Source organism: Pyrgilauda ruficollis, unplaced genomic scaffold (genome assembly GCF_017590135.1).
Source record: "Pyrgilauda ruficollis isolate IOZ18807 unplaced genomic scaffold, ASM1759013v1 scaffold15, whole genome shotgun sequence".
Lineage (NCBI taxonomy): Eukaryota > Metazoa > Chordata > Aves > Passeriformes > Passeridae > Pyrgilauda > Pyrgilauda ruficollis.
This window is the reverse complement of record NW_024513654.1, coordinates 16,414,122-16,432,765: the sequence shown is the minus strand read 5'-3', so window position 1 is coordinate 16,432,765 and position 18,644 is coordinate 16,414,122. Positions and strand designations below refer to the sequence as shown.

General features: G+C 43.0%; 1 protein-coding gene across 2 annotated transcripts; it reads left to right on the top strand.

Annotated features, from left to right (window-relative positions):
- Window positions 1–676: 676 nt before the first annotated feature.
- RPP30 (ribonuclease P/MRP subunit p30) lies at window positions 677–17,883 on the top strand. 2 transcript variants are annotated; one of them, XM_041461448.1, is made up of 11 exons: window positions 685–862; window positions 1,831–1,886; window positions 2,205–2,261; window positions 2,957–3,031; window positions 3,562–3,633; window positions 8,627–8,716; window positions 10,810–10,926; window positions 14,417–14,446; window positions 14,860–14,897; window positions 16,007–16,086; window positions 17,431–17,883. In XM_041461448.1, exons 1-11 carry the CDS (start codon window positions 781–783, stop codon window positions 17,538–17,540), a joined length of 807 nt encoding a protein of 268 aa, XP_041317382.1. In that variant the 5' UTR covers window positions 685–780; the 3' UTR covers window positions 17,541–17,883. The 2 variants fall into 2 exon arrangements, with proteins under 2 accessions (XP_041317383.1, XP_041317382.1); XM_041461449.1 differs by lacking the exon at window positions 2,205–2,261 and having other exon boundaries at window positions 677–862.
- Window positions 17,884–18,644: the final 761 nt, after the last annotated feature.

Here is an 18,644-nt window from a genome sequence, read left to right as displayed (position 1 = left end):
GCGAAGGACTCCCTGGTCTGGCCAGCTGAAGTTGGACAGGAATTGCAGACTTGCTGTCTTCAGCAGCCACTCTAAGTCACCAAAAACCACCTGCCGAGAATTTCCATTTGTATTTTACATATTCTGTGCTATTTACCAGCAGTAGAACAATATTAGTACTTTTTGTGGCAATGCTACACAACGAACATGTATTTGATTATCAGTCTGTGAGAATTCCTCAGTCCTTTTCCGTGCCAGGGGATATCTTTGACATGGCATCTCGGGGCATTGTAGGAAAGAGAATAACTACAACACTATAAATAGAAGAGATTGATTTTGATTTTTATTGGCCACGTTCAGACAGCTGAACGAGTTTCACAGGGGACTAACACACCACTGGAGCAGGGCTACCGCTCCACCTGCTGGGCACCCGGCGGCTCCGAGGGGCGCGGCGAGCCCCGCCGGCGCTGCGGCTGCGGAGAGCGGCCGAGCCGGGGATCCCCTGGGTCGGGGGATGTCCCTCAGAGCCCGGGGTGCGCTGCCTGGGAACCAACCACGGGGGATCTCCTTCAGGGCCCCGCCTGAGACCTGAGCCATCAGCCCACAGCCTCTCCCCGGCGGCCCCAGCCCCGTGCCGAGGCAGCCAGGCCCACGTGGAGCCCACCCCACCGCGGGGCTGCGGGAGCCGCCGGCCGGGACGGGCGGGACTACAGGGCCCAGGCTGCCGCGGGCGGGAGGGGCGGTGCCGCCGCCGTGCGCCGCCGCCGTGCCCGAGCTCGGCCCGCCCGCCGCGCCGTGAGCATGGCCGGCTTCGCCGACCTGAACCTGCCGCAGGGAGCGGACAAGAAGTCCCTGCAGAGCCTGCTGGAGGCCGCGGCGCACCGTGAGTCCTGCGAGCGGCGCCGGCCCGGAGCTCGGTGGGGCTGAGCTGGGGAGGGCGGGCCGGCCAGGAGCGCAGCGGGACAGGGCAGGAAGCGGTGGCTCACCTGGCTCGGGAGGCTGAGCCGGAGCCTGCGGGCTGGGGTGGGCGCAGCCGGACTCCCCGGGATGAGCCTTCCCTTCCCTGCGGGCGGGCCGGCCCTCGCCCCCCGCCCCGCCGCGTTTCCCGCTGTGTGGCTCAGCCCGCAGCTCTCTCTAGCCCGGTGCCCGGGGCTGGGTCTGCCCGGGACGGGCCGCACGTCACGGGAGCTCCTGATGCGCCTTCCAGCTCTGGCTCTGCCTGCTTATCCCAGTGTAACAGTTGTTTTTTCACGACGTGCACAAGTTTTTCCCGCTGCAGTTGCGTAGGGCCCGGCTCTTCTCCTGCAGAGCTGCTGTTCGGCCACGTGCTGCCTGTGCGGAGTTTGGGGCGGGTGGTTTAAATGCCCCGGCAGGTCTGTCACCTTCCTCAGGGCCCTTTGAACCGTACCTTCTCCTCCGTTTGGTCGGCATCGCTTTGAATTGCTCGCTTTGCCTTCTCCCACAGCGGTGTCTCTGCCAGCGCTGCCTTGTCTGCAGTGTGAGCAGCTGTCCTGAGTACACTTAGCAGTTTTACATAAAGTCATAAGCAGGGCCAAGCTAGGCCAGACCTTTGGGACACCAAACCCATGTATTTGTGTTCGTGAAGCTCTGCCCTTGAGTAAAAGTTGTCAGGCCTGGGCTATGTTAAAAACCAAACACTTCTTTTTTTTTTTTTTTTTCCTATTTTAAGGCACTTTTCAGGTGAACAAGTCTTCTTAAAAAATACTGTGAAATCTAAACATGCACGTGATTATTAACTTTAAGACATTTAATGAATATTTTACAGTTTTCTCATTGGATTTGTTTCCTTTTTGTTTACTGGACAAAATATTCTTTCTGTGTGTTTTTCAGTGGGATATTCTGCAGTTGCACTTAATCATGTCATCGACTTTAAAGAAAAGAAACAGGTAATTTTTCTTGGAGTTACTTGTTTTTACTCTGTTTTCTTTAGTAAACCTGTTGCCTTATTGCATGTTTCCAGATAGCTTTAGCTGCAGGATGCACATCTAGACACAAGTACAAATCTCTCTATTTGTAACAAAACTCCCATTTTATATTTCATTAGAACTGCCTTTGGATTAATTTTTAATATGGTTCATGTACTGTCCCACAAAAATAGCTTTCTTAGTGTGGTAAATTTCTTCTTAAGATTGGAACACAGTTTTTGTTTACATGTAAACATAACCCATGACATTTTTAATAACTTTGTTCTGTTCTCTTTCAAGGAAATTACCAAGCCAGTATCCCCTTCAGAGTTGTTTCCATCTTTACCTATTGTACAAGTATGTCTAGTTACATTCTATATATACTGTTATTCTGAGTTACTCTTTTTTACCTTTGTGTGTTTGTATATGTGATTTCATGTATGAGGTGTTAATCAAAGAACAAAAATTTGTCCATTATTTCATGGTTAAAACTCCAAGCAGTGGAAGAATAGTAAATTCACATCAGGGTAGGCTCTATTCATTATTTTAGAAATTATTAAAGAAATTGCTTTGTGTGAATTTTGAATTTGCTTGTAGTTGAATAATTACAATTCTTGAAATTTAAGTTTTGGAAATAACTTTGTGGTTTTGATGGAGCAAAATTTGGATGTAAAGAAATACAATAATGTGCTTTGGGTCGCTGACATTGATTAATTCAAGTACTGCTTTTCCTTGCAGTTGTGGCCTGCCTGGGCAATCATAGCAGTAGTAAAACATACTCAATTTTTCTGCATGGTTGTTTTTCTTTTTTTTTTCTTCTTTCTATTGATCCTTTTCCAGGGAAATGCAGTAAGTCATTCTTTGTAAAGACAGGTATAATATCAAAGAGATAATGTAAATTAGGGAAGTGTAACTACAGACTTAAGAAAATTAGTATAACATGACTATAAGGATGACACCAATTTTCTTTTTTTAGCAGATTGGGTGGAAATTACCACAAATTTTTGATGTAGGTTAATAAATTTTTTTTTATATTATTCTTTTTTCTGTAGGGGACATCTAAAAGAATTAAAGTCTTGACCCGGCTAACACTTGTTGTTTCTGATCCTTCCCACTGTAACCTCTTGGTAAGTATACTCAGCAATCAATTTTGCAACTTTTATTTATTTTTCTCAATGAATAAATGAAACTTTGGAAATTCTATGGGGACAGCATCCTGGAATTTATAGGGCACTCAGCAGTGATTTCTGAGATTGCATCTCTGATGAGCAATGGGATCATGAGGAGATGCAGACTTACAAGACTGTATATGGCTTCTGTTGATCATTTGTCAATATGGAACAACAGTTCTGTTCCTTGGTTTCTGGACTTGTGTGTATAAACTAGAAGACCATGAGCAACCCTTGCATCTGGTTATGTTTTTGTGCTACAAGATCAAAGCAAAAAGTGTATCTTAGTAAATTGGTGGGACAAGCCTCAAACTGAGAATGAATGACTTCACTGTAGAAACCTGCTGTGTAATTAGAAGATTATTGGCTTTGTTTTAGTGCTTGACAAGGAAAAAGGATTTTTCTTCTCATTGTTTTGGTTGTAATCATTGTGCATGTCTTCATCATCTGTCAGAATTCAAAGTAGTAATTGTTTCCTCCTTTTATAGAGATCAACATCTGCAAACATAAGGTTATATGACATCATAGCAGTATTTCCAAAAACTGAGAAACTGTTCCATGTAAGTACAATAATCTCATCAGTAATGCTCATTTAGTAGCCTTCAGTGCTTTGTGCTAATTTAAGTACATGCTTTGTTTTATTTCCCATTTTATAAAGACCTCATGGAGTTAATCAAACATTATAGGCTGCCTGGGCAGTTGATAGGCTGAGGGGTTTGGGAGGATTTGCAGGAGGCTGCAGGACCCTGAGGTGACAGGTTAAAGTCTGAAACATCTACCTCGTTTGCCTGATGAAGGGACTTGTATGCCCTGCACTGTGGTTGCCTTTTTGTGCCTTGTACTCTAGTGAGGAGAGAAAACATCCTTTTTTTTCCCCCAATGTATGTGTGCTATCATCATGTAGAAAAGTTCTGTCTTCAGCTTTAACTTCTCAAGCTCTTGACAACTTCCCAAAAATGTACTTATGATCTTCTGTTAGAACTAATTATTACTGGTCTCAAAAATGCTAGGGAGGATTTTAAAGTGGAACTAATGTGGTTCACTAATGGCTGTTCACCTCCATTTCCTTCATATTTTATTTAAATTGTTCTCTTGATACTTGATAACAGCTGATGTTGATGTTCTGATTGGGTGGAGCACCTTGAAACAAGTTGTGTTTTTGTCAGAATTTTTCTTACAAAACCCAAAATTGTGATGTCTGACCTGTTGTAAGCTTGTAAATCTTAACATTAAGTCTGAATTGGGTGAGTAGGTGGAAATGTTCCATCTCTGTTAGCCTTGGCAGGCAGGAGGCAGGCATGCAGTTTAAAGCGGTGTGAAGGAGGGACAGCAAAAAAAAAAGCGAGTTTCTTTGAAGAAATGACTTTCAAAGGGAGCTTCTCAGTTTAAAACTGAGTCTGGTGGTTGTTTTTTTTAAATAAGTTAAAGCCACTTCCTAGTACTGCTGAGTACCCGTTTTGCCACATTACAATTGCATTATTCTGTTTTGCTTTTCTACATTATTTCCCCTCCTATTTCACGACTTGTCCAAGTAAACTACAAAGCAAGAGGCTGTCAAAGAATATGAGCTTTAAAGAATTTTTCAGCAGAATTCAAGCATTAAATATAAGAGTTATGGCAAAATGAAACTAATTTCTGAATTTATTTCCCTTGAAAGATTTTAAGACTCTTTGGGGCATGACAGAGGCAAATGGTTTAAAATATTTTTTGCAGGCCACTCTCCACTTCTTTCTTTTGATCTCTGGCAATAGTGTAAAATCTCACTTCTCCAGTGAGCTCAATCAGTTTGTCATGTATTGTATTTGCAGGGTCCCTCGTGGCAGGAAGGAATTATGAATCTGACTCCATGTTCTCAGAAGGCTAATTTATTATTCTATGATACTACATTATATTAAAGAATACTAAACTATACTATACTATACTCAAGAATACAGAAAGGATACTTACAGAAGGCTAAAAAGATAATAATAAAAACTCGTGACTCTCTCCAGGGCCCTGACACAGCTTGACCCTGATTGACCAATAAGTCAAAACAATTCACCAGAAACCAATGAAACAATCTCCAACCACATTCCAAAGCAGCAAAACACAGGAGAAGCAAATGAGATAATATTGTTTTCCTTTTCTCTGAGGCTTCTCAACTTCCCAGGAGAAAAATCCTGGGTGAAGGGATTTTTCAGAAAATATAAATGCCACAGTCATGTACTTAAACAAGCACCTGAAACTAGGTGATCAGCCAGGGTGTGCTGTGTTGGTTTTTTTTGGGAAAAGGGTATTCTCTCACTTAAGGGTTATTATTGTTTATTTTCAGCCATATCATGCCTCCTGCTGCAGTTGCACATCCAGCTGTGGCAGCATTTAAATTGGCATAAACAGCCACTCATTTCTGCAGGTCCCTGTCTGCTTTGCTGCTGAGGCTGCTTGCTTGTTCAGCTGCATGGCACTTTGCTTTGAGGAGCCTGCTTTTGGCTGAGCAGTAACCAGAGGTTTTGCCAAGTTATTTTCCAGGCAGATCCCCTTTCCCAGAGTGATTCAGCAGCCAGCCACGCGGAGAGTTGTGCCAGCGCAGGGCGGGTGGCTGTGCTCTGGCAGGCCAGTGCAGACAGTGCCTGGTTAAGCTGACACTCTGGCAGGTGATGGACAGGGTGTGAGGAAAGAAGCAGGATTGTCAGTGAGATTATCTCCATTGCTTCCATGCTGGCAGCACTTTGAGCTGGGGATGGAACCCAGGCGTATTTCTTGCAAAGTGCATGAGGTGAAGGACTTCATTCATCCTTCACATTCAGGGCAGCTTTGTATGGTTGTCTTTTCTTTAGAGATTTTAGAATGTCTTGCTGTGGAGAGCTGATTCAGTTTCACAGAGGTATCACACAGGTGAAAGGGACTTTACTCAGGGGGTTTCAGCATGTACAGTTTGCCTCTTACAACTCATGGATATTTCATTATTAAGAATAAAGCCTTCAAGAGTGGGCCTTGCATTGCAAATTAACTTCCTGTTGGCTTTTGGTAACTCAGCATTAGCTCAAGAGCATAATCTTTCTCACCAACAATTTGGCACTTACATTTTCTCCACTGAACAAGATTTTGTATGTTTTTGTGAAAAAATTACATGACCCCTGGAGATGTTTTAGCATGGCCCAAAACTAGTCTGTGCCCTTTTGTCAAAAGCCAGGGAAGCTCTTTTGTGGCTGAGTGTGTCAGTGATATGTACTGAAAGATGTTCTTAAATTCTTCAAATCATTTATATCCTTAAGGGGATGAGGAAGCCACATTCGCCAGTTGTAGAATGGGCTCTTTGTTCAAGTCTCCCAAAAAGATTGTTTTGGCCTGCAACAGGAATGCCCACTCCATGCAGGTAATGGGGTCTGTACTTGCTGCTTTTCAAAAACTTTGCTTTCTAAGATTTCTGATTGTTTTAATAATATTAGTTAGTTCTGTCTGCTGTTCGTAAGCACTTAGCACATCACTAGTATCTAAAAAACCCTATGTATGTAGTGCAAAGTCAGATTTCAATGTTTGTTCCTAAAACGTTTGCCAAAGCTTGGTTCAGAGCATCCAGACAGTGGCAGATGTATTTATCAATGGCTGGCTGGAGTTTTCCCAGCAGATGGGGCTCTTGCCCGCAGTGCTGCCAGGCAGCTGCTGGGCTGTGCAACTTTCTGCACGTCATTTTCTGGATGAAGTTGTTGCACTTCAGATCTTTTCAGCAGGCAGGGGTAACCTTAGCTTGACTGCATATTTGATTTGTCTGGGAGCCAGAGCTAGGCTGAACATTAGAGTTCTTGGAGAAATCTGCTCTCCAGTACAGTACAGGAATTCCTCATATGCGAGGAATATGACTCGCAGTTTGTTTTTACTTGGTGGTATTTTCTGAAATGTTCATGTCACTGGAATCCTGCAGATATCCTGGCTTTTGAGTCACTCCCTGTCCCACTGTGCTTAATTTACAAAATGGTCTAGAGTTTTCCAGTGTTTCTGGAGCTGATTAGGAAGGCTTGATGTCTCATCAAATAGGACAACTTGCATGCGTCTGATTTCTATTCTTGCTTTCCTTAATTTTTGCCATAATCTCTTCCTGAATTTTTTATGACTTCACTGACATATTTTCTAGGACATGATTTGGAGCTATTTGTTCTGTACATGTTCCCATAAATCACCTCTGTGTAGTAGTTTGTACCTCATGTAAGAAAAGGAGGGAAGGTGACTGTAGCAGGGCTGAACTTCCTCTTGCAAATCTAATTCTATGCAATAGATTCCACAGGCAGACCATGTCCTGCCTAATGGAGGATAAAGATAGGGCATGAAGAAATAGTTTAGTCTGAATGTCCTGGCAGAGACATTTCAACTTCAAAAACCTTGTGGTTTGCCTGCATGTGTACTTGTGGCTGTCTTGTCTAGAAGAGAGTGCTATCAACAGCTAGGAAACATTCCTAAAGCTGGGCCTCTGCTCTCATCTCCATCCAAATTCCATGTGAACAAACTGGTAGAAGACCAGTTTGCCAAGCAGCAGTGTGCCTTGTGTTAGAGCAGCCCTTCCCCCTGGGGCTCCTCACAGCCCCCACTGCTTTTGTGCCGGTGGGAGGAGGGATGAATGGTTGGCACCTGGCCCAGGTGTATTTGGAGCAGTTGCTGCCAGGTTTCTGAGTGCAGAGTTCCCCTACACACAGAAAATTCCTTTTCAGCTTCTTATCCTGTCTTACCTTCTTTGTTACAGCACTGCTTAAAGACATTAGTCTGGCCATGTGTAATCATCCTTACAGAGCAGGCATATATAATTCCTAATTTGGGTGCATGAGATTAATGTGGATTTGTGGATTAAAGGACTCCCTTTTAGGTCCCCTTAATTTTCCCTGTATCTCAGTGTGGGGAGCCTCTGCCCCTTGTTTATTTCCTCCATCTCTTAATACAACCTGTAAATTGTGGTGTGAATTCAAAGCTAAATTCTTAAGCTGTAGCCTTCAGTGCTGTGTCCAGACTCTGCCAGAGGTCTGGCTGTCAGGAGGAGCTGCACCCAGCCAGGAAAGGGAGGCTCTGAGCACTGGTCTCCAGTAAATGGCATGCAGCACCAACAGTCACATTCTTCTTTTTTTCATTCTTTTCTCTATTGCTTCTGGTAAAAGTAACTAATCCTGAAAACAAACAGGTGCTGTACTGGAAGCAGAGCATGATGGGACAAGGGGCAGTTCCTGGGGGCTCTTCCCTTTCTAAACTGGGGTTGTCCTCTATTATCTCTGAGTTCTTTTGTCAAAAGCCAACATTGCTTCTGTGTGTCCTCTGTCAGATAAAAACAAAGAAGTAGGTACTGCTTTGGGGTTGACCATTATTTTATTGGAAAATTAGTTCTGTAAGAAAGGGAAGACTTGGGTTTTAAGTCTCAAATGCTGCTGTTGTATTGGCATACCTGCAAGGCATAGTACCTCTTAATTTTAAAACTGAACTCACCCTGGAGAGACATTTGTTGCATTAAGAAATGAAGGAGAATATTAGTGCATCTCAAGTTGGTTATGCATTTTTTGGCATATCTAATAATCTGTTCCTGTTTCTTTGCTGTAGATTGCTTGCACAACACTAGATGTGGATCTGGTCTGCATAAATGTAACAGAAAAGCTGCCATTCTACTTCAGAAGGCCCCCTGTGAATATGGTAAATTTACATCTAAATTGTATTCTTGCTGTTAGACTGACATTAAATACAAAATTTGAGTTGAATTCCCTACTGCTTTCCACCCACCATTCCTATCCAAGTGGTTCTTTTATTTTCTTGCATAATGTGTAGTTTTGTTTCAAATGTCCTTCACTTCAGGGCCTCCACTGCAGCACTTAATACACAGTGATGTATGTTCTTTCTTTTTCTCCTCCTGTCCCCCATTTAAGAAGGCAGAAGTGGTGTTCCCAAGGAGTGGAAACAGAGCCTTAAGGCCACTGTGCTGCTAAGCAGGGAGATATGGTGTAATTGCTGACAAAGCTGCTTCCCAAACCAGAAATGGTACAGCTGTGTCAAAACAGATAAACAGCCCTTTGATTTAAAAGACAGGAAATGTGAATGGCAGTGTTAATTTAGGAGAAGGATGTTGTGCTGATTACTTGAAAGACAACTGTATTGAATCCATACTTGGAGAAAAGAATGTCTGAGTAAATGAACCAAATGTGGCATCGCTGAATACATGCTGTGGGACCCAAGATGGCTATCAGTGTGGATCAAATATAGTTCTGCCTGCCGCTGGTAGTTTGCTAGAAAACTTAATCTAAACATGCTCTTATGGGAACTTGTTTTCTCCTCTGAGTATATGTAAAGGTTCATTCCACATGGGCATTCTTGGGTGATGTAGAACTTCGTTTCCAAAAATTTAAATTTGGAATTGGCTAGTAATCCTACTTCATTTTTTTTATAAAGTTTGACCTAGAATAAAAATTCAAAATGAACTAGAATTAATTCTGAGACAGAATAAAAATAATACATTGGAGTTTGTGGTAAGCTGAGGATTTCAATATTCCACTTGGAATAACAATTTTGTATGAAACACTGTATGAAAGTACCCTAGCTGCCTAAAACTACAGCAGGTGGCCCAGGTAAGGAGCTGTGTGGCTCTTAGAGACCTGAGTTAGGAGGCATTTTCCTTGCAAGCTACTTCTCATCTTCCACATTCCCAGCATCAAGGCAGTCTGTCTGTTGGACTGGTCTGTGCATTCTGGGGCAGTCAGTTTTGGTTGTTACAATGCCAGACAGATTGGCAGGCAGCTGAAGTGGTAGGGATGAGGTTAAAAATCACCTTGACTGGAAATTGGTGTATTGCCATCAGCTGTTTGGTTTTGATAAATTCAGGCTTCTCTTGTTTGCAGCTATCAGGCCAGTTCTGTGTAAAGCATTTGATGCATACATACCTTCTGTTGTGCTTGCATACAGAGGTCATGCATAGGTGGGAGCTGAATTAATTCCAGCTGTATGCAGTTACTGGACTCTCTTACAGTATTGCCATTGCAGCATATTTTAATAATATTTGTTTAAGAGTATCATTTCAGGCAAATGCAGGATTGCCATGGAACAAAGAACTCGGGCCTTACATTGTGTCTTTGTCGCTAGCACACTGTGTGCAAGTTGCTTAACCTTTCTGTGTTTGCCAAAACAAGAATACTGGGCTTTTGGTGAGGCACTGTGACAGACAGCAAAGGATGTCAGAGCAGCTGAAAATATAACCAGTATTACTGTTTGAAATCTCTTCTGTGACTCACTGTTTAACGTTGTCACAAACACCAGAGTATGCTGTGAGACAGGAGAAGGGTCCTTGTTGCTGCTTTTGTGCAAGGAGGAATTCTTCATCTGCAATACATGGCTGCTCAGGGAAGTGATCATCTTTCTTACAGCAGGGTGTGGGACTAGAGGAGTAGTCCTCAAAGTTTCAAGACAGCAGATAACCAGCAGTGGTTTTCTGTCTCCTCGACTCTGATTGTGTGTCTATATTAGTGATAGCCAATGACAGCAAATAAGTGGTTAGTATTTGTTTGTTAAACCTCATTTATCTGTCGTCCAAGATTTATGCACATGTATCTGGTGTACAGTGAAGCCTTCCCCCACTCTCCTTTCATGCTATGCTGTGCTCTTACTGGAACAATTCTGCCTTAATTTTTTTGTGTGTGACACAGTTAAACTGAGAATAAGCTGCATCAATAACAGACAGCAGTTGTTAGATTGTTAGGCTCCTCTCCTTTTGATTTTTGATCGCTCTCTTTCATGTGAAGGCAATAGATCGAGGCATTTACTTTGAACTTCTTTACACGCCTGCCATCAAAGACTCTACTATGAGAAGATACACAATTTCAAATGCCATCAGCCTGATGCAGATCTGCAAAGGAAAGGTAAGCTCTTGAAGTGAAAACAAGGTAATTAAATCAGTTCAAATTTTTCTGGAGTTGTACAGACTGAGCCATTTTAAATGAGTTGGATGCTGGGACATCTGAAGCTGTGACTGAATCTTGGCCTACTAACACAAGGACACAGTCATTGTAGCTCCAGATACTTCCAGTGTTGCACTGCTGCATGCTTTCTTCTTGAGCTGTCAAGCTGTTAGATTCTTTTTCCAGAACAGCCCATGTGTTGTTATGGTATGCAATTCCCAAAACAAAGGTGGGAGGGGATGGAGAGAGATTAAAGTGCCAGACATATAAGGCTTGCCCTAGAACTGAAATTCATGTATTTCTTTAAAATCCTCCACTTCATATTTCTCATTGATCAAAAGCTCTTTTGACTGCCTGCTTTGGATATGGGGGCTAAAAAAACAATAAGACAAAAAGTAGAAACTGTATTGTTAACAAGTAAATTCTCTGTGTCCAAAATAGACCAAACAGCTAGCTGACTGTCAGCCAAGGCTTTGCTGCAGTCAGATGAACTGCATTCTTCCATGCTACTGAAACCCAAGGAAGAAGTAACTTTGAGATGCCTGTAACCCATTGCTTTCATAACTTACCTCCTCCCAGGCTACCAGGTTAAGCTGTTTGTTATGCTGTGTCCTCTCAGGCCATGTTTTTTAATAGGGGGTCATATCAAATTTAACAGAAATTATAGCTCCCCCTTCTGTATTGTAAATGGCCTCTGCCACATGTAGCTAGTCTAGAGAAGCTGGATTTGGAAAATCTGAAGTGGGATGTAGAGCTTGGAAGGTAAATTAAAAGATCCATCATTACCTCAGTTCTCCTCAAGCATGGCAACTTTTATAGAACAGCAGGGTGGGTAAAACAGATTCATTTCCTTGGTGCTACAGAGGAGGTAAGTATTTGCACAGCCTCTCCTGAGAAGCCCAGCTCTGGCAATTAATGACATGAAGTACTGACTTGGACATGACTTCTGTACACACCAGACCACTTGCCTTTGGAATTTCCTTTTTGATATTGCTCCTCCTTCCTCTGTGCGGTTCAGGATGTGCTTCTCACGTGGTTGTTGAACTGGAGAGCACCAGTTGAGTTGATGTCATGGATAGGGCAAGCGAGATGTTCAGGCACTCAGTCTGTGCACGGTGCCCTTTCATTCTGCATCTCTCAGTCTAGGGTTTCATCTGTGACTGGAAGGTAAATCAGCTGGAGCTGCACATGACAAGTTGTTAGGCACTGCAAGAGGACTGCTAGCTTGTCTTTGTTCTTTGCCTCCAGACTCAGTAGGCTGTGGACCAGCAGAGATGATTATTAGCCCTTCCTGAGAGCTTGCCTCTGTCAGTGAGGTGGAGGCCCTTGTTTAAATGAAAAATGGGATGGCTGGTCCATAGGCTGCTTCTGTTGGCACCTGGCATGCAACACTCATGTTCTGTAATGGGTAGTTGTTGAACCTGTAGTAGCTTTTGGATACTTTTATTCCTCCTCTCTTATAGCAGGGCAGAGAAACCTTCAGAAATTTACTTGTGTTCTCAGAGCTGGCACTGAGCAGTGTATTTAAAACATTTCAATGTTTTAAATAAAACATTTAATGCAGGGAATGAAGGAGAAACTCCCCTGCCTTGCCAGACAGAAGGTGTGTATAGCCTCAGTCCCTCACCTCCCGTGTTTTGGTAACTGAGTTGGAGGCTGCCTGGAGCAGTGTACTGAACAGCTGCTGTCTGCTTTACCTGGGGAGATGGTGTTTTGCCTTTTAGCTTTCCCTTTAGCTCTTGCCTTGGATTTGCCTTTGCCTGCTGCTCCTTTACTTGCCAGCAGTGTTTTTCTTATCTGCTGTTGTCTCCCTGCTCCATCTTACCCATCCCCTAGTGAAAGTCTTTGAATCAGGCAGAGCGTATCTCCAGTGCACAGCAGTGATCCACAATCCTGTGCTGGCTTCAGATGTCTCATACAGCTGCTCTGGGAGCTTCTCTGAGCCTGGGTGACAGGCATTAGTTGCTACAGTTTGGAGCAGGAAACTTGAATTTTCCGAGCAAACTCTTGCAGTCAGCACCACTTAGGCTCAAAAGCACCTTTGGGATCCATAGTGCAGTGGGTTTAACGGTGAACTATTCAGAAAAAAAGTGTCCTGGGCTCCATCAGGATGTGTGCTGTTAAGTCACTTTGATGTATATATTGCTTCTGCTTCTGGCTTTCCTGATAGTGAGGCAGTCACCTCTCCCATCCTCTTCTCCTCAGCACATGAGGAAACCTTGGGCACACCGTGAACATGCAGTCAGTTTTACATAGGTCTTTCAGCTGTTGAGTTCTAGCTGCACACAGGGCATTTTCTTCCAGTGCCTGCCCAGCTCTTTGTGCTGGGGAGGTGGCAGGGGAAGCAAAGCAGTGTGGAGAAGGGATCTAAAGCCTCACCCTGAAACCAGAGATGGGTGATGTGTTGGTGGTGCTGATGTCAGAGAGGGAAAGTCTGTCTCTGCCTCAGCACAGTTCTAATTCTCACCCACTCAAGCAGGAATTCCCAAAGCCTTTTATTCAGTATAATAAAAGGTGCAAGGAGATTTTGCTGCGGCAGGGTTACCACCTGAGCTAAACAGGCTCCCCCTAGGTAAGCATCCTTGGAGTTTAGCATCAGAAGAGCTCTGGCAGCTGAGCTGTGAGATCTTCCAATTCCACTGTAGTCACATACCTGTTCTGCAGAAACCTTTTGGGAGAGAAGGGAGAAGGATTTCTCTGCCTGGTGATTTTCATAGGGGTGCCAGTGTTGAGGGAAATGAGTGTGTGGCACAAAGTGGCTGCCACTGCCTAAGTGTAGATACATTTCCTGAATCAGTGTGGGGATGGTCAAGGCTGACATGACTGCTTACCATTGAGTGGTACTGCAACAGTGTAGGCTGAAAATCTGGGAGCGCCGAACTGTCTCAAGGCACTATCTGTAAGCTGCTTCTGGGGATCCTGCACTCCTAAATCCATTTCTGTTACAGCTCAGGGTGAGTTGTTGTTTATGTGGGTCCTTTTTCAGCTGTTGTAAATAAAGGGAACAGTTCTTAACACAGTGCCTGCTGCTCTGCGTTTTTTCTTTATCCTTAAGGGCACTTTAAAGTCCACTATGAGAGGTACAGGCTGACAGGTGATTGTTTAATGCCATCACTCTGGACACTTACACTGCTTAGCCTATCCCTCTAAAATGAGATGTACTTACTAATCTCCTCTCTGGCTGTGAGAGTTTTGTAATTGCAAGGGAGGGCTTGTGCCTGTGCCCGTGTCTGTGTAGGGGACAGGGCAATAACTAAGTTTATCATGTCCCTAAATTAAGATTCCCACCCTGACAGAGTTCATCTGAGGGCATCAGATACTCTGATGTTTAATTGGGCTCTGAGCCTGAACTTAGCTAATCCTCAAAAAGTTTTTGCATCTTGCTGATTTTTTTTTTTTCATTTCTTGGTGCTGTCTGACAGATGAATGTTTATACTCTTTTGTGTTCCAGAACATTGTTATATCTAGTGCAGCTGAAAGGGTAAGTCCCAGATTATTTTTTTTAAGTCAGAAAAATTTGAATATTTGTCTGGCTGAAAGTACAGCTTTAATTACACATTAAGCATAAAAATTGTAAGTTAAATATGATTGCCATTACCAAAGAATTGTATTTTGGGTTTCAGGACTTTTTTTTTGGTTGGTTGTTTTGTTATATTGGTTTTTGGGGGATTTTTTTTTTTTACTGCTGCTGTGGTATTTTCCATGACAGTTTTCTCCCAGATGGACACACTGTTTGCCAAAATAGTGGTATTTGCTTGATTTACTATTATCTTCAGTAGCTTGCTATTATATAGCATTTAATCTTGCCTATCTGATAGCCTTGCCCTGCCTGTTCATACTGTCAGCCTGACAGCAAAGGCATTCACATATCCAAACTTCTTTGTTTTGTTTTAGCCTCTAGAGCTCCGAGGTCCTTATGATGTGGCTAATCTGTATCCTTTCCCAAAGTCAAAGGCAGCAGTTAGTGGTAACATTGGAAAGTTTAAAGTGGTTTTGAAATTCTGTTCATCCTTTACAGTCCTTGAACTTTATACAGTGGTACTTGTTGGTGACGCATTCAATGAATCGGGGCTCTGAGTGTGTGTGGAAGGAGCAAGAGATCTTGGTCATGGGGTGGCATGAGAAGTCCCTGTAACTAATAATGTTTGTGTTCAGCTACAGGAATGTTGTGTTGTGATGTGCATTAATGTTGTGTGGGTGCAAATGGAGAAATTAATAAAACCCATAAAAATCTAAGGGCACTATGGACAAAATGAGAAATTATTACTTAGTATCTCCAAAGTGTCACATTTTTGGTAGCAGAAGCTATAAAATTGTTTTTATGTAAAATTAGAAGGTCCTATCTGAGCAGTAACTCCTTCTGTTCTGGATTTTCCAGTCCTTAGTTATACATGTAATGTTAAATAACATTGTTTTGTTCTAGAAACAAAGGAGAGTGTCTTTTCTTCCCTTCTTTTAGGAGTTCAGATGCATTTTTACTATTCTCCCCACCCCTGAAGCACATGTTTGGCCTGTCCCTGGAAGGGAAGGAGCATGCTCTGAGTCATGAGAATCATGTGGGAGGCTGTGTGGCCTGGAAGGATTTTATGCTCAACGTTTTTTCTTCCCTCTTAAAATGAGCAGTCAGATTCAAGCCAAACTAACATAGCTAAGGTGGTGTCATCCCTGCTAAAGGTGGCTGGAAACTTCAGCATAATGTTTTTGTATCAGACAGTGCCCTGTCCCCAAAACTGAAATTTTCTGAGGGGTAATTTTTTTTCTTTATTATGCATATCTGAAATGTTTCTGTGTTGACAGACTTTCATTTTCAAAAGTACAGCTTCTTGTCTGGAAAGAAGCAATGTTGCCAGGAGCTTTCCAGGAGGGCTGCTGGGGAACTGCAGCCAGGAGAATTGGGTGCCTCATTTCTCTGCTTCTGGGTAACCTTATGCAAAATGTCACTTTGAGTTAGAGCTTCGCTAGTTCCCAGTTATTTGTAGAGTAAGCAAGGCTGTCGTGTGTGTTGCTTCCTGTGTGTTTTGATCCTGAGCAGGAGTGACAGAGGTTTGCTGTTTGGCCTGTCAGAAGGTGAAGCAAAGGCAGCTGTGTCCACCAACTGCAGAGCCACCATGCTGCATGGAGGTGAGCACTTGGGAGCTCCTCTAAGTAACGTGTGCATTTGTTAAACTGAGTTCTTGTTGATGCATATTCTCTAAAAGGTCTGAGACCTTACAGAGCAAGTCAGATCAGGGTTTTACTTCTTTGTCCAATACATGAAGAGAAGCTCTTGCGGCGAGGCTGTTTTATTTTCCCTTGTTGCCATGTTGGCAAATCAGTGGCTGAACTGATGGTGCTGTCTGTGCTGGAGGACTTGTGCAACCACATTAAAGAGTCATAAATGGTTTAACCAAAATAGTAACCTGCTGCTGTGCTTCATAGTGAAACTATCGCATTTCAGAAAGGTTTGAATGCTCATCTTGGTGACACTGACAAAAACATTGGGGACTGATGTAAAAAAATGGGTATGCATGTGTTTTGCATTTGCCTGTTTGCAGCATGTGTGCAGAAGCAACCTTAGTCATGTCCTTTTCTGATGTTTTAATATGTGGATTATTTCTGACTCACTCTTCAGAGTGGATCATTTCAAACTCATGGCAAAATCAACAGGTTCTTCTCCAGCCTGCTGCTCATCTACATAGAAATACAGAGTTTATCCAATTTATATGGGATTTCTCAAGCCTGTCGTCTATCTTATCCGTGAAATTAAATAGCAAGTGCCATTTCCCTTGTCCCATAGAGGATACTAGCCCAGAATAAGTCAATATATTTTGTCAAGGATCTTGCAGAGCCTCTCTGCTAATAAAGTATTTGTAGAGAATCTCTTCTAACTCAAATTTTGCAGAGAAGCTTCCCACCAGTAATTACAAAATTGGATTGGACTCAGTAGGTTATTTGACCAGTATTTCATGATGAGAGTTTGGTAAATAAAATTCTTGAATACCATAAAATACTTCCTTGGTATGTAGGGGATCGTCTGCCAATACAATTGTGCCCACATAGTCTAAGAATCCTGGGGTATGTGAATGCATTTTTAGTGTTTTTTTAAGAACAGGATGTTTGACTCGGGAATGCTTTTGACAGTGCTTCAAGAATGTGTTCTTCTGTGATTATTGAACTGACTAAGCCTGGTTTCCAATGGTTTTGTGTCTCTGCAGCTCCTCAGCCCCTGCAGACCTTGGTTTTCCTTGGTTTGCTATAATTCTACACCCACCGTTGTATTTCCCCCGGTAGTTTCTCCACTCTGTAATGCAGTGAATCCCAAGTTCCTGCCCTTGCAGGAGCCCTGCTTGTATGTGCTGTCTATCTGGTTGCTCTACATAGCCAGCTGTGGTTTGGGGCATGGACACCTGAACTGAGTATGCCTTAAATGCACTTTATTTCAGTATTTGAGGCACTGGTACTGCAGCTTCTGCTTGTGTATTCCAGAAACTCGAAAGAGTGCCTGTGGCGTCGTGTACACGGTGAAGAAGCCTCGCAAAGTTGAGGAGGAAGAAACAGCAGTGCCAGCCTGCAAAAAAGCTAAGACTCAAGCTTGAGGACTGAACAAGTTGTTGACAGAAGCCTCCATCTCTTCTTTATCCAGGGTTGAGTCTTCCTCCAACCTCCAGCCAACCTAATTTTTCGCTTACTACCTTGCTTAGCCTGCAGAAGAATTACTCTTCCAGCATTCAAGTGAGGAAAACTGTGTGAATGAGACTGTGAATAGTATTCACCACATCTGAAAGGTCATGCTGGGCTTCTGGCCAAGGGCAGGAGACTGATTCTTCACTCTCCCTTAGGTGTCCTGGAGTTAATGCAAACTCAACAGAACATTTCTAATGTGGAAATTTCCACTTGTACACGTGCATTCCTTTTTTATTAAAAACATATCCAAGAACACATGCCTTCGTAGTCTGGCTCTTCTGGTTTCCCAAGTTTTAAATATATCTCTGTACAACTGCAAGCCAGTAGATGAAGTTTACTTTCAAGTGGCCTGTGAAGAAGAATAATAATACATTTTTTTAAAATTGCTTTCTATTCAGTTTTTCGATCAGTGGGTATAATGAAGATCCCAGGATTTGTCAGTTCCTAAGAGGTATCTTGGATTTGGTTACAGTAGGAGTAACTGACCTGACTTGGCAGATGCATATCCCAAAGGCCATCTGTGTCCTCAGAACTTAAAATCAAACAGTACCATTAGTTGTTTGCCAGAGGTGGGAAGGAAGAGCCTGAGGTTACACAGAACGAGTGCTCAGCAGGGGACGTTGCAGTGTAGGAGCTGTCTCACCTAGGCCTGAGCAGCCTCCACCTCACATCACCATTTCCTTCTTTACTTCCTGCTCTGGAACTGTTATCTATGCACGTGGTCATATTGCTGCCTCTTGCATTTCTGTTTTCCTTCCTTTTAATGTCTCAGTAAACCTGATCTGGCTGCCAAAAAACCAATCAAACTGATATAACCAGCAGAGCATTTTCAGAGCTCTTCCAAATGTTGACTGAAGGTTATTCCTTTCATTAAATGAGTATAAAAATCACATACACTACTGTACTGAGATACTGTTGAGCCATTTTTGCTGTGATTGTTCTCTACTGGTACCTAACAGCAAGTTGAAAAGTGGAAATTGTAACATGTAAAACATACTGCAGAAATCTGACAGTGG